At 28.7% G+C, this 15,688-nt stretch overlaps 2 protein-coding genes across 11 annotated transcripts; one reads left to right on the top strand and one right to left on the bottom strand.

Moving 5' to 3' along the window:
* Positions 1–120: 120 nt before the first annotated feature.
* Positions 121–13,723, bottom strand: Slik (Sterile20-like kinase). Of its 9 annotated transcripts, none has more exons than XR_016175982.1 (15): positions 13,352–13,723; positions 11,425–12,005; positions 11,194–11,358; positions 10,918–11,116; positions 10,719–10,849; positions 10,329–10,652; positions 10,075–10,121; positions 9,801–9,855; positions 9,467–9,551; positions 9,180–9,340; positions 8,576–9,105; positions 7,969–8,507; positions 5,646–7,882; positions 3,739–3,888; positions 3,426–3,564 (listed from the first exon to the last, which is right to left on the bottom strand). XR_016175982.1 is itself a non-coding variant. In XM_089170483.1 (15 exons), exons 3-15 carry the CDS (start codon positions 11,581–11,583, stop codon positions 4,891–4,893), a joined length of 4,935 nt encoding a protein of 1,644 aa, XP_089026609.1. In that variant the 5' UTR covers positions 11,584–12,005; positions 12,801–13,017; positions 13,352–13,722; the 3' UTR covers positions 3,426–4,890. The 9 variants fall into 9 exon arrangements, 8 of the variants coding, with proteins under 8 accessions (XP_089026612.1, XP_015185035.1, XP_089026609.1 ...); XM_089170483.1 differs by adding an exon at positions 12,801–13,017 and having other exon boundaries at positions 3,426–5,193; positions 13,352–13,722; XM_089170486.1 differs by lacking the exon at positions 3,739–3,888 and having other exon boundaries at positions 121–3,564; positions 13,352–13,721.
* A 267-nt stretch (positions 13,724–13,990) lies between these two features.
* On the top strand, positions 13,991–15,631 carry LOC107070996 (NADH dehydrogenase [ubiquinone] 1 alpha subcomplex assembly factor 2). Of its 2 annotated transcripts, none has more exons than XM_015329617.2 (2): positions 13,991–14,129; positions 15,095–15,631. In XM_015329617.2, exon 2 carries the CDS (start codon positions 15,109–15,111, stop codon positions 15,568–15,570), a length of 462 nt encoding a protein of 153 aa, XP_015185103.1. In that variant the 5' UTR covers positions 13,991–14,129; positions 15,095–15,108; the 3' UTR covers positions 15,571–15,631. The 2 variants fall into 2 exon arrangements, with proteins under 2 accessions (XP_015185103.1, XP_015185111.1); XM_015329625.2 differs by lacking the exon at positions 13,991–14,129 and adding an exon at positions 14,674–14,817.
* The last annotated feature ends 57 nt before the right edge of the window (positions 15,632–15,688 follow it).

The following is a 15,688-nucleotide window of genomic DNA, read 5'->3' on the forward strand; positions in this document are numbered from 1 at the left end:
AAACAAACTTAAAATTTATCTACAATTTGTAATCAAAATGACATCCACAACGATAACGTTAAGTTTTGTATGAAAACAAAATAACAAGGTATATTTCTATTCTCGATGAAAAGCTAAAACTAACATTAAAATATTTATTATTATTATTATTATTATTATTATATTATTATTATTATTATGCTATGCCTTAATAATGCATTATTACCATGAAAGTAAATGACATTGTTACAGTAAAAGTATTAGTGATTATATCCAAACTTAATTGTACTCAATCTAGAACAATCAATAAACAATAAAAGTCTATGTTACAACGGATTACATTTGTTACTCTTCGACCCTAAACTTATTGTAAAATAAGAAATATAATACATAAGCAAAAGATCTAATTTTAATTGCAACTTTTGTTTTCTTTCCTTTCTTGATGCATTATAAATCTAAACAATTTTGCAGAACAATCATTTCAATTTATCATTTCTTTTTTCAAATATCTAATCATATGTTGCATAATACGCACGTAAGAAGTATACATAATTAGAAACTATATACAGTTATCAACGACAACGGTCGTATTTATTTTTTATATTGGATCGTACTCATAGATTTGGTCGTCATTGAAGGAAGTACGAGTAAAATTGAAAGTATGCGTCAAATTTGTTTAAACAGATGAACATCATGATGAAATAAAGAAATCTGGTATATCTGTTTTGATATTAACATTAAATTATTATAATAATCGTTAAAAAAAAAACGTGTACTTTCAATATCAAAATATACTATTCTTCTTCATTTATTTTCAATAATTTAATTGATAGAATTGAGTGCAAAATATACATTAAACAACAATGTTCATACATCACTATCAACTATATTCGTTTACAATTTTTTTGTTAAGAGAGATGCATAAACATGATTGGAGATACATCATCGAATAATCACTGAAACTATCCGTATCATTTTAACTCTCTAATCTAATAGAGATTTATCACATATCATTTTTACATTTAAAATACCAAAATCATATTTGTTTTAATATCTTATACAATAAATTTATTTTTTAAATTGATTTTAAGATTTTTTATGATTTCGTAAAGTCCCTTGATAAGCAATCACTGTTATTTTAGAAATACCTAATGGTCTTTGATTTTAGATCATTTTTTATCCTTAACAAATACAAATTTCACAGATGATATTAAATATTATTGTCACGAAAGAAAATCCATTCCAATTGTGTGTGGCAAATCTCTTAAAATAGTGCATTAACAAATAACAGAATGGATATTAAACATTTTTTATAATAAAAATCTGTAAATGCACGTATGTTTAAACAAATATCTTGTTTTTTAACTGCACTATATATATGCATATATAATGGAAATAATGATTTTTGTTTTAAGAAAAAAATGAAATAATTTGTATTCTATAAAAAGTTACATTGAACAAAACCACAAATTATTTACTTAAATTTAACATATTTGAATATTAAAATTTAAACAATTCTAAATTCCTATATACAAAAGTGCTTAATTCGATAATAATAGAAAGCATATATAAGCGCTCAATCGAAGGATTTTTAAAGAATAGAAAAATTAATTTACAATAAAGAATTTTATACAAGTATTTGTTTATAACTACGACTTGCATTAGCCACGCATGCTCGTTTTTAATATGCATTAAAGAAATTCTCTAAAAGGGTCTTCCAAAGTCTTATAGCCATATAACAAGTAATTATATATTGTATATTTGGTGTTATACTTTGATTTATAGTGCATTAGTTTATTTACTTAAATATATATATATTTCTTTTGTTTTCGTGAAGTACTTGCGCTGCAGTATTTTCTATTTGCAAGCAATTTAACTCCTTTAGTCGAACATGGTGACTACAGACTTTGCATTAAATCTCAGACTCATAACATAGAAACATTCCAAGGACCCGAATTTAATACCCTTAAAATATGAAGTACAATGTGTGATTAATATTTATTATTATTATTATTAATATTATATTAATATTATTCTCATTGTTATTATTACGATTATTATTATCTGTTATTGTAGCAAATATAGAAAAATGAATGCCATAGGCATTCCTATATGTAAGTTAATACAAAATTATACAACATAAGTTTTCAAGAAAAATGAAAATTTGATGTCTTTATAACAAGCTGTATATATGTATAAAATCACAAGTTGTAATGTGATCATAGAAAATATACATTGTTCAATATTTAGTTGATTTCTGTTCAATTGACAATTTACCAACTCTATTATTTCATATCAGTATTGAGTTGCATTTGCGCAATGCAAAATTTAGGCTTTTATCAAGTTCTTGGACTCATGTGGAACAGCAATTGGGCGGATTAAGTAGATTATATCAATATGAACTTCAATATGCGATTAAAACTTTCGTGGTATTTCTGCATGCAAAATGTTGCAACACTTTACAAGGCCTTTCATATAATAAATCTTAATTTAATGTTTTTCCAAGAAAAATATATATATACATACGCACACAAGGTATAGCACTTATTGGAAAAATTTAAATATTTTCACCATTCATAAATGTATATAAAAAAAAGAACTCTGTAAAGATTTACAATGTTTGAAAAAGAATATCCTTCGAAATTATTATTTTTTGTTTTGTTTTATTTTTGAAGACATTAAGATCGTCGTTTTATTTATTTTTTAATTTTTAGCGAAAACGCATTATTTTTTTATATCTTTATAGAGAATAAAAAACGAATTCAACGATCTATAAAAATTTATATCATAATTCAATGGTTCTTATATACATATATGACATATATACTGAGAGTAAGTCACCTAATTTGATAATCTTAAATTATTTGAAAACTGTTCAATTTAAAATTTGAATAAATTCAAGAAACACATTAAATATAAATTTTTGTTCGAGAATTCGCTTGCATATCAAACTATTAATTAGTAATTTAAGATAATTAAATTAGGCGACATATCTAGTATATACATATATAAAAATCATGTTAAATCTACATTATGAAAATTTGTATATTTCTCAATGGAAAGTTCCTTTTTGCAAAGGCTAAAAGTTTATTCAAGCTCTTATGGAAAACGGCTTATTCGACAATTACTTCAATTAACATTATTTATTGTTGACAGCAGTCTTTACTCAACAATAATTATTAGTATTCTGTAATATATATATAATTCAAATACTGCATGTGCAATCCGCTATTTGAATAACAATGATACGTTCGTACAAATATTTCCACTCTCATTCCTTATTACAAAATAGAATGTCAGTGAAAAATAAAACTTATTCTTATCAAACCACTCTCTTAGACTTGATTACAAAAAATAGTATGCATAATCATTGTGTCTCAGTAACATTAGCAAACACTGAGTCTATTGGATACTTTTTTGTTTTCAGAATCAACCTTCACTTACGGAAGATAATGAACTGCGTGTAGAACCAGCAGTATGATGCGTAAGATCAGGAAGGTCTGCTGGTAAACATAATGGAATCGCACTAGGTCCATAAATTGCCTCTTGTTCTTCTAATTGAAGAGCAAATTGTTCTTCAAGTCTCTGTAATATGAAATGAGAAAGCTTAATGATTTAATAGCTAGAAAAATATTTATTTCAAAAAATACTTGTTACAGTATTAAACCTTAAAGAAACTGGAATTGTATGGCACAAGGTAATTTTCTAAATTCTCTGTAACAAAGTGTACAAATATAGGATACAACAGATTTAACTAACCTTTCAATAACCTTTATAATACTTCTTTTCAAATCCGACTGTGGTATCTCTTTATAGTTTTCTTTTATAAAGGTTCTTGTGGGAATATTTATGAGCAAGGACTACAATTACAAATTAGCATGTTTGCTATTAGATACCCACGTAAGAATCCTTTAAAAAAAAGCATTTATCACATAGTTCTACTACTTAATAAAACATAGCATAAAACCAACAGTAACCACATTTACCCACATTATTTTCTTAACATAAATATATTTAAGCTTTAGAATATAAAATGAATCGAACTCTTTACATATAATTTTCGTATGACAAATAATAATAATAATAATAATAATAATAACAATAACAATAATTATAATAATAATAATAATCATGATCATAATAATAATAACAGTAATAATAATTATTATAAAGCTGCAATGGAAAACAAAACTACAAAGCTGTGATAAAAAAGCACATTTTTAATAACATAATAATTAATCAAATGAAATTGTAAATCACATACCAATGTTGGTACTTAATATATTAAAATATTTTACTTTTTTTGTTTTGTCTTCTCTACAATAAATATTCGTAAATATTGTACTGATTCATCTATAATTCACATAAAATAATATTTTAGTATCTGCGTTATATGTAAATATTCTCTACTTTTTTTTACTTACTCTTTCAAAATCTTAATATATTATGTAATCCTGGCAACAATTATTTTAATATATTCTATCATAATTTAAACGATAATCTAGTAGAAAAATATAGATAAGTGGATGTATAATCCACGTCTCTTAAATACATGTATTTATATATATGCATGTATTTATTTATTTATATATATAAACAATGTCTATTTCATAAGTTAAAATATAATCATATTAGTACCAACTCCATATAAAGTGTATAGTATAAAGAAAATAGCAATAGAAGAAGCACATGGAATGTTATATTTTTGAAAAGAGAAATGAAATAAATTTGGAAATATAAATATCTTTATCTTTGTTCAATATATATCATGCATGTATTTGCATAATTGGATTATATTATAATATATACTAAGAATGTTAACTTAATGAAACATAGTCATATTCTTCATACTTATATATCCAAATTTATCAATAAACAAGATGAATATATGATACATGATGTTGGCAAGTACTATCTACGGGACAAACAAGATGGCATTAGATCTGGTTTAGAACGACTTCGAATAAGCGTGCCATTTGTGGAAGTAGTATCCGAACCAGTAAGTCTAAGAGAGACTCTAGGTATAATAAACGGAGATGGAGAATTTGGAGTAGATCGAGGTAAGCGAGAAGATTTTTGCAAGGTGTTAGGAAATGATGATATATCAGAATACTCAAAGGAAGGTAAAGAGAAACCACTAAGACCAGAGGGCAAATAATCTCGGTAACGAGCTTCCAATGCCTCCATTTCAGTCGCCAGCTCAGCTTCTATCTTCTACAACAAGTAGATTACAATTTAATTCGATAATTTACTTTACTTTTTTTGTATAGCTCATTGAAGATCATAGTTACAAGGACGAATTACTGTAATAATTACAAAGTCTCGAAAACATTTAATTCTATTATACCACTAATATGCAAATGTATATTATCTAATCTACACCATGTCAATAATTAATCTCATTTCACATTTAAAAATTGACCAAATGACTTTTATTCTAAATTCCAAAATCGTATATAGGAGCCAAACTCAATAAAAGCAGAAATAATAAAAGGAAAATATAGTCTTTAGGAATCATACAGTAAATAAGCAAATAGTTTGAAAATTAATAGTAGAAGCAAAGAAGAAATGATCAGAATTGAATAACTTACATGTTTCATTACTCATATGAGATTGCGCTCACTTAAAAAGACAAAATTAACATACAATACTATAAAATTATTTACCTGTTTTCGTGGTTTCAATTGTGCCTTCCACTCGCGAAGTTCTTTGCTATATGTTTCTTCTTGTTCTTTTAACTTCAATGTCTCATGCTCCATCAGCATTTTTCTCTTTTCATTCTGTAGTTGTTCTAATTCCTTGATGGTAGCATCACTTTGAGCTCTAACTTCTTCGAGTTGACGTGAATGTTTCAATTCAAATCTTTGTTGTTCCGCTCTATACCTTTTTTTCTCATTCTCTTGGAACTTCTTCAATTTCTCTCTTTCAGCTTCAGGATCCGAAGCAATTGCAGAAGACATTGAAATTCTCATGGACTCCCTAAACATCATCTCGCGTGCTTTCATCTCATTTCGAATCCTTTTAGGCAGGTTCCTACGCTCTACCGTTTGACGCTTTATTAATTCATCTTCCTTCCTCTGATTCATTCTTTTCATTTGTTCTAATTCCTTTTCATGTCTAATAAGCATCTGATGTCGCTGCAAGAAGAATATATCCTTAAGTTGTCTCTTTAGCAATTGTTGTCTTTCATGTATCTGTCTTTCTTCCAGCTCCCAAATAGCTGCTTCTCGAGCTCTCATCATTTGCTGTTTCTGTTGTAGAAACTGTCTTTCCATTAAAGCTATTTTTTCTCGATGACTATCCGATAATCTTCGCAATGACATCTCATGACTTTCATTAAGTTTTTCTAAGAAAAGTTTTTCTCTTTCCTCGTGTTCAGCCTCAAGTTTTTCTTTTCGTACTTTAAAAGCTCCCTTTCTTTTTTCCTTAGGCATTAAGTCAACCTCTTGTTTGAGTAATCGTAATTCTTGTTTTAAACCTTCACGGAATTGTTTCAATTCTCTCTCTTGTTCGCTACGAATCTTTTTTGATGCCAGTCTAAGATCAGCTTCTTGTTGAGCTTCTGCACGCTCAATTTGTTGCCTTTGTTGTCTAGCGAGCGTTTCTAAATCTCCTTCAGCACCACGTTCCAGCAATTGTCTTTCTTGTTCAAACCGTTTCTCTTGTTGATCTTTGTTGAATTGTGATTTCTGTGATAGATCTTGAAACTGTTTTTGTTCACTCTTTTGTAACATTTTTAATTCGCGTAATTCTTGTTTCCGGAATATTTGATCGTCATAGACTTTACCATTTTCATCATCGCCATATATAACTTTGGATGTAGTCGTTGTAACAACAACACCATCGATTTCAAATTTCCTTGTTCGTTTTCTCGTTTTCTTCTTCAAATTCATCATTTGTATATCTTCCTTCGTTCTAGGTGTTCGAGATACATCCCGACTATAATCAGATTTTCGACGCAGAACAACTTCCTCTTCACCTTCCGTAGTTTGAACGTGAGATAAATGATTTTCTTTATTCGAACCTCGACTATCTTGGCTTATTGTCGTGGAAATTGATTCGGCATCAGAACGATCAAGGCTTTTACTTGGTGTATGCGATCTCGTTGATCCTGAATCACTCTGCGATCTTGACCCTTCAAAACTATCCGGTGATACACGTTTATCTTTCGAACTTCTTACGTAATCATCTTTTTGTTTTGCCGATGTTACAACTCTGTCTTCGATACGATGTCCAACAGCTGGCCTTTCATTTTTAATTAAACCATTCATCTTCTTCGAATTTCTTTCAACGTCGTTAAGATCCGTTCTATCAGTAGTTGTTCCTGTAACTGTCATCGACGTTTTACTTATTTCATCACCACTATCGCTTTTCGAACTTGCCTGTTCGATCAAACTCAAATTGCTGTGTGAAGAACCAGTTCTAACGACGTTATGTTTATTACTTATAGAAGAATCTTTTACTCGTTCTCCATCGTCACCGACAGTAACAACAGAGACATGACTAGTATCTTGTAATTCATCAACAATAGGACTGACGATAATAACTTCAGACTCGTCTAACTTTTTACCAACACGTTTGGAGGTATCCATAAGAATAATGGGTTGTTCCTGTGGAGTATATTCCAAACTATCTAGACTAGGGAAACCATCCTCGTCGGTCGAATTTTCGTTAACTTGGGTTTTATTGGTTTCGTTTGCAACAATAACTACTTCAGATGTAGGGGAAGAACGTCTTAGTAAAGGAGTTGTAGCTGTTGCATCCACTAACACTGGAGGATGTGTAGTGACAACGGTAACTTGACTTACATTACTTGCAAGACTATTAGATGGATCCGGAGAATCAGCTGTAATGCGAACTGTTGATCTATTGGAACGTACTTCTTGTTCGCCTTGAGATTTACCTGATACAACAAAACAAATAAAAAATATATATATTTTAGAATAAATCACTAATAAAATTAAAAAATGTATTTTAATATCACTTTACCAGTAATAACAACTATGTTATCCGCACTACTCCTTCGAGACGTACTTCTACTTCTAATTGGTGTCGATGTTATTACAGATACATTAACAGCAGAACTCTGGCGCTCATAATTTTTATCTTCTCTATTATCTTCTTTTAATCTGTGTTCCTTATTTAACCATTTTGTTCTCTCATGTTTATCTTGGAATTCATCAGTAAAGTTTTCTAAAGAATCATTTCTGGAAGAACCTTCGCTATGACTAGTCAAAACATTTTCAATTTTATTCAGGCCATAATCCGTCTTAATATTTTCTGTAGAGCTTGCTTTCATGCTATTCTTTTCTGATAACGTAACATTTGCTATATCAGATGTATGCTTCAATGTTTCAATCGATGTAGTGCTTATCCTTTTCTGTGTATCCATAGAAATACGTTTTTCTAAAACTGCATTTAGTTTATCTTCTACAGACTTTCTTTTTTGTTCCAAATTTTTCATGTTATCTTCTATTAAATGTTTCTCATATTTACGTTGTTCTTCTATCGAAGTGTCTAATTGGAACCTAAAAATAAAATTAGATCATAATAAACTTTAAATACTATATTACTTTATATAAATAATTACAAATACCTGCTCTTCTCTTCAAGAGATGATTGCTTATTATACACTGGCTTTATCCATTCCTCCGACGAAGTTGGCTTGATAGGAGCCGACTTTCGATTTTCATCTAAACTCGATTTTTTGGTTAGTATATTTACATTATCCATTAATTTTGGTTTCTCCTCAATACTTTTAGATTTACTCAAAGCAAACAACGTTTTATCAATCGTTTCTGTTGAATTAATTTTATCTATGTTATCTAATTCATCTTGTTTTTTATTAGACGCTCCTATCTTTATCTGATCTTTAGTATTTGGTTTCTGCTGTTCCATTTCTACTCCCACTGATTGCGATGATAATAAATTACGATCTTGTTTATCATCCTTTACTTTACTTTGACCTAACGATTCCATGGCACTAGATTTGTTTGCCAGATCGGCACAATTCTCTTTTTCATCATTTTTGTTGTCTTGACGAACCGACGGAGGTGGAGGAGCAGGACCTTTATCTCTAGATATCCTACGTTCGTTATTTTCAACTGTAGCTGGAGGTTTGGGTGCCTAAGTGTAATTTAAAAATGTTAAAATATTTTCTCACAAACAAAATTGCTTATAGTATCGAATAATTTTCTTACCTGTTTTTTCTCGTTCAATGCGTGCATATTTTCCTTCGATTCAGTTTTACGCAATTTCTTACTTCTATCTTCTTTCTCACCATCTCTATTCATCTCCCGTTTGTGACTATCCTCTTTTTTCGTGGATATAGGTATTGGAGTAAGATTTTCTTTCTCAGCAACTATATCACATAATATATATTTATATATACAAATGGAAATTTTATTTAAACATTATTTTGAATGCATATATATATATAATAATAATAATAATAATAATAATAATAATAATAATAATAATAAATTACCTTTAATATCGCCATCACTGCGCATAGATGCAGAGTCATCTCCGAGTTGTTCCAATTCCAAAGGAAGCTGAGATGTGCGCTGCTCCTATAAAAAAATTCATATATTTTCTTATGATATTAAATATAATATATAATATATAATAAATATAGCATAAATATAAATAACGAAATACACCATTTTCTACATACCAAAACTACACCAAAGTTAACATAGTATAAAAAATTTGTATAATTAAAAATTTACATACTAAATGAGAATTCAATATAATGTTTGAAATCATGTGGGGGATAATGAAAAAATTAATATAGACATTCTATTATTGAAACTACTAACCTGACAAGTACAGGGATGAGAGGGCTGGCGAGGCCCAGGAGAGCCGCATGCACAGCCAAATATTCAAAATTAAAACAACATATTGCTCAAAATGTAAATATACAAAATGTATGAATAAGTAAAAATGTCAACAAAAGAAATAAATATGTTTTCGTATAAAACTAATAAATTTTACAATATAACTTACTAAAATTATTTAAATATATAATGAAGAAATAAATATTAATAAAAAATTGTCTGTGTAAACATCTGTTTTTCATTTAAAAGCAGCTTACCAATACGCTGATACTGTTCTCTGTGTTTTTTTGCTTTTTTGGCCTTCTAATATAATGTAAGCATGTAAAAATATATTTTTATTATGCCTGTCTATATCAAATATTTTTAACTTAAAGTTTTCATTGGTTTTGATATACAATTTTGTAGACCCATAAAAGATATTTGACAGTATATAATAATTATATAAATATATAAATCTAAGTAAATCTTATTAAGTAATAATAAACCTTTATATACAACAATGTATCTTACCTCAGCTTCTTCATCGACAAGTTCTTCTTCAACAACATCAGCTTTATATTCAAGTAATAAATCCCTTATTGGTTTAGAATCCAAATTTCTACTTATAAATGGATGTCTTAACAATTCTTCAGCAGTGGGTCGTGATGATGGATCCTTTATAAGTGCTTTTGCAATAAAATCATTAAACTCTTTGCTCCATTTTCCAGGTTGATCAAGCTTTGGTGGATCGCTTTTTTGAATCTTTAATAAGACACGCATTGGAGACATTTCATGATTTGGTGGCTCCATTTGCGCAAACTCTATAAGAGTTATGCCAAGGGACCAAATGTCCACCTAAAATAAGTAAAAAATTTCATTGCATTATATGAAATAATAAGAAAATCAATCAATGGTACTCACTTTGAAATCATAAGGATTATCTCTAAATGTTTCGCATAGTACAACTTCTGGTGCCATCCAATAGGGTGTACCAATGAATGTATCATGTTTCTGTAACGTGTGCTTATTTTTTGCAGATACCCCAAAATCGGCTACAAAATAAATACATTATATTCTTTATTGTAGTTGTATTTCAAATTCAAAGAAATAATATTCTTACCAAGTTTGACACCTCCCGCCATTGTTAATAAAACATTCCCCGCCTTTAAATCCCTATGGATAACTTTGGATTTATGTAAGAATGCTAGACCCTTTACCATATGCTGACACACATATGATATTTGGCCTTCTGTCAATGCTTTCTCCAACTCTACCATAATAGAATCTACAGCACCACCATCACAGTATTCAATCAACATCTGTAAATATTATGTTATTGTTAAAAATAATGCTTCTTCTCTATATATCAATTAGATGTTAATTCAAATATACTTACCCATAATTTGCCTTCTATAAAATATGCTTCATGTAATTCAACAACATTTGGATGTTTACATTCAGACAAGATATCGATTTCAATCATAAAATCACTAAGATCGTCTTCCCCTTCCAACGCACACATTTTTGCAGCAGCCAACTGATGAGTTTGTTTATGTTGTGCCTATAAGCAATTATAAAATGAAAAAAAGTAATAAATAAAATGAATTATTCTTATGATATAATTTACCTTGTAAACTTTTCCAAATGCACCATCTCCAAGTTCGCCGACCATTTCCCAGAATTCTTCTGGATTACAATCCATTTTAATATTATTATATAACTTTTTCTTTTTTGCGTCATTGCCACCGAAGTGGAATGCTTTCTTTAAATTTGATAAAAACGACATAGTGATTTCTTTTTATCAACGCACTTGTGTATATAAACTTAACTTGCACTATAATTACATTATGTCTATAGACAGTTCAAATATTTAGGTACATAAATTATGTATATAATATGACCACAAAAATCCAAATAAAAATATTTCATGAAAGTAAAATTCTCATTCAGTACATAAAGATTTCATTTCTTCGAAGACTGAATATTATGATTTTACTTCCATTTTCATCTTGATTTATATAACAATCAAACTATTTTGTTGTTACTTAGTTTAATTTAGATCCCCGCTGGATACCAGGGGATCATGGTAGACCTCTCCCGCATCTTGATAAACAATAAGTTTGCTCATTAATTAATGAGTACCTTGATATAAACTAAAGTAAATATCCATATTGAAAATGTAACCCATTATTAAAACGTAGTAGGTTTCTGAAACACAAGTTAGAATAAAATATATTATTTCTTTTATTCTATTATTATATTTCTAATACGTTTTCAATTTTACTGTCAATTATTCTATACATTCGTAAAGCAATGATCTGCAATAATGTAACATCTTACTAAAATATTATAAAACTTCTACATAAAAATACAGATAAAACAAATCTCTTTTTCTTTTTATTATACTTGATAAATATTGTACTGATAAATGCTATCAGAATGATATTAATCGTAAAACACAATGTCTATTAAGGTCGAAGAAAATCTTAGGATGATGTTTACTTCTCCAATTACGACTAGTAAATTCTGCTACTAATATCAAATAAAACCCAAGTTACATTAAATTACCATTACATATGGTAATATAGTTTATATAGAAACATAATTATGTTAAGTTTATTTAAATGTATTTTTGATAAGATAACTATAAAATTCAAATTTAAAGAGAATTTAAATGTACATAAAATAGAAAATAAAGGTTTACTTGAAAGAAAAATAGAAAAGAAAATAATGTCCAAATTCTTCCTACTTGTGAGCGATCAAAAATCATGTTGAACGTTATTACGGAAGTGTAAAAATGTTTTATTACCGAACATAGAGAACTTCCGCGAAGATCCCGTGGTTTTACTCATCTCTGTTCGCACTAATTATCGCGTTAAAAAATAGGAGAAGGGAACAGTCTAAAGAAACAGAGAGAGAGAGAGAGAGAGAAGAGAGTAAGAAAAAGAAAAAGAGAGAAACAGTTACCGCACATTCGGTCATAGGCAGTATATAAATACATACATGAATCGAGATGAAACGTAGGATGTGACGGAAAAGGAGAGAAACATACGTATCGTTCACTTTCAAACGCTCTATTAATCAAAAACAATTGGGCAGGTGGTATCGTTCAGCGGTCACGCGGTTGACACAATTTTGACAAGCAGGATTCGGTCATGCCTGGCCGCCATCGTACGGCGAATGCACTTTCTCCATCATCCTCAAAATTCCAATCTCATTTCTCATAGAATAATTTAGATATCAGAAAAACAATATTATTTATTAAATACAATTATAATATAATTATAATACAATTAAGTATTGCAGTAAGAACAAATTAAAAGTTCATTTAAATGGCAATAACGTACAACCTATTACATTGGATTTCATGAAAATAAGGAACGTAAAGCCCGTGCTTGTTCGTAAAATCCATAGGAAAGCCAATCACGATCTATCGTGGATGTATATATATATATATTTTTTTTTTTGCCGATCATTCGATCGAAACGATAGCAAGAATTGTTCTTATATTACATTTAATTATTATTATAAATTCAACAAATGGTTGAACTCACGATATTATCGACCATCGAAGGTAACATAAGGAGAACACGTTCGTGGGATGAAAATATGCAGCACGTCCTCCGTCTCTCACCTTCCTTCTTTCACGACTTGAAGATCCAAGGAAACAAGTTCCATGTATACGAATGATATCTTTCTATCTCTCTTTCTTTTTGTAAAGAACGCAAATATTGATTAAACTTTAAGATAGAAAGGCACGACAATCGTTTTTTTGATTTTAGCACGCACCAACACGCTTTGATAGAAATTCACTATCGTACAAATAGGTAAAGTTAAGCGTATGAAGCTATCAACCGTAGATCAGTAAACTCGGAAGACCTCGATATACGCGGCCATTTTCAGCACACGCACATCACACACGACACTCCATCACGACTGGAAGTGACGTAACCAATCGGCAAGGGCGGCACCGTTCACGCGCTCCCCCCACCAATCTTTTCTAAGTATCTCTTGTTGCATTCACAATGCGATATCTTTTCATCCCCTCGATATAATCGTCATCAAATCAACCTAAAAAAACTATGTATATATTACATATATACGCATATACATATTTACATATGCATGACATACATATATATCTATGCACGGTGTCCTTTTTCACTTTAAGTCTGACGTTGTCAATATCTCGTTATTGAACAATTAATCGATATCGCATTCGATAACTACTACGATTTTTTGAATCGAACTTCACGTTTCTTACTTGTGTATACATTTTCTCTGTCCCATGTGATTCTTATCAACTATTTATTCGAAAATCTTTAAACCAAGGTAAACAGGTCTCTAGGAAACTGAAATGTTAGAAGTAATGAAAATGAAGCATGTCTAAAAATGTTTATTAAATTACGGGATATTGATGTTTGCAAATGTCGTTCTCATCGAAGCCTTATATAAATCTAATCTCATTAGATACTTCAAACCTTAATCTGTGCCTCACTGTTTAGCTGAGAAGATTATTATTTTCTTATTTTTATAAAAAAAGAATCTTTTTACAAGATTCGTTATTTTTTTATTTAATATATAATAATGTTAGAGAGAAATATTATTATTAAACATAGAAAACTAATTTATAAAAGAACTGTCAAGTTTTTATTTATATCTATAATTTTCTCTTTATTAAATAATATTTTTATGTAACTTTTAAATTTTGTTTTCTAAATTAAGTATAATACTCTATTCAAATTATTAAAAATAATATCATTATTTTTGAAGAGTGTTTTCAAAAAATTAACGATAACCTATTTAATTAAATTCATGAAAAAATAATATGAATAATTTCTTTTCTAATAATTCAATTAAATGACAATAACAAATTTACATTTATATTATTTACTCTTTACTTTATGAAATGAAAAAAGATTGTCACACATAAATCTTTTTGTATATTCGTAAATGTTATAGATATGTGTGTAAGGTCACTTTAAAATACTTGGTATTATTAAATAATTTGTATCGTATTGTAAGTATCGTTTTTTTCTTTACGATGAATTAATCATATTTTATAATAAATAGAACAAAAATATAAACATTTTTTATATAATAATATGATTTTATTAAACTTCAACACTTCAATTAATTCTTGTAAATTTAAACTCATATAAGAATATAAAATTTTAGGTTATATATTTGGTAATAATGAAAATGTCAAAGTTGCATTGAAAATGATTAAATAATGAAAAGTTTTTTTCGTTATTTATAAAATTAAAATTATTTAAATTTATTTATTTTATACGCAGAAGTAAAAGCCAAGATGTCTGGACGACAACGTGGTGTATTCCGAATGATATTTAGAGACTTTTTAGCATCAATTAAACCTACTTTTAATAGACCTAAGTTAATGGGAGAAGATTATTATGGAACTAAATATTATGAAGTAGCGGTAAATGCCACCTCTAAAAAAAAGCTACCTTCTAGATATTTTAAATCTATAAATGATGATTTTGAGCAAGAAATACCTGCAGAGTGGGAAGCTTGGTTGAGATATCGTAGGAAGGAACCACCAACTTACGAAGAAATAGTGGAAAATTATAAAATTGCTATGATTAAAAAAACCAATGCAGCTAAAATAGAAGCTGCTTATAAAGAACAGAAATCTTTAAATGAACCTGAAATACCTATTGAAGAACGTGGACAGAGGAGTTTTCCTGTCTATGAGGAATACAGTACCACGAATACACACAACGAACAAACATCTAAACCAAAATTAAAATAACTTCTTATTGAGAAAAAATAACACACCCTTTATGTAGTAATAAAACCTTTGTAAATATATACATTTCGTAGTATTAATTTCTTCAATTCCGAAAATGAATATGTGCACTATTGACTTT

This window comes from Polistes dominula, unplaced genomic scaffold (assembly GCF_049000335.1).
Source record: "Polistes dominula isolate Pdom_NZ unplaced genomic scaffold, Pdom_raw_medaka contig_15, whole genome shotgun sequence".
In the NCBI taxonomy this organism is placed as follows: Eukaryota; Metazoa; Arthropoda; class Insecta; order Hymenoptera; family Vespidae; genus Polistes; species Polistes dominula.

Coding starts and splice junctions, on each gene's coding strand:
- LOC107070996 (XM_015329617.2), top strand. CDS start 15,109: ATGTCTGGACGACAACGTGGTGTATTCCGAATGATATTTAGAGACTTT.
- Slik (XM_089170482.1), bottom strand. CDS start 11,583: ATGTCGTTTTTATCAAATTTAAAGAAAGCATTCCACTTCGGTGGCAAT. Junction 9,856..10,074: donor GAACAGTATCAGCGTATTGG/TAAGCTGCTTTT, acceptor TTGAATATTTGG/CTGTGCATGCGGCTCTCCTG. Junction 9,106..9,179: donor CATTGAACGAGAAAAAACAG/GTAAGAAAATTA, acceptor AATTACACTTAG/GCACCCAAACCTCCAGCTAC.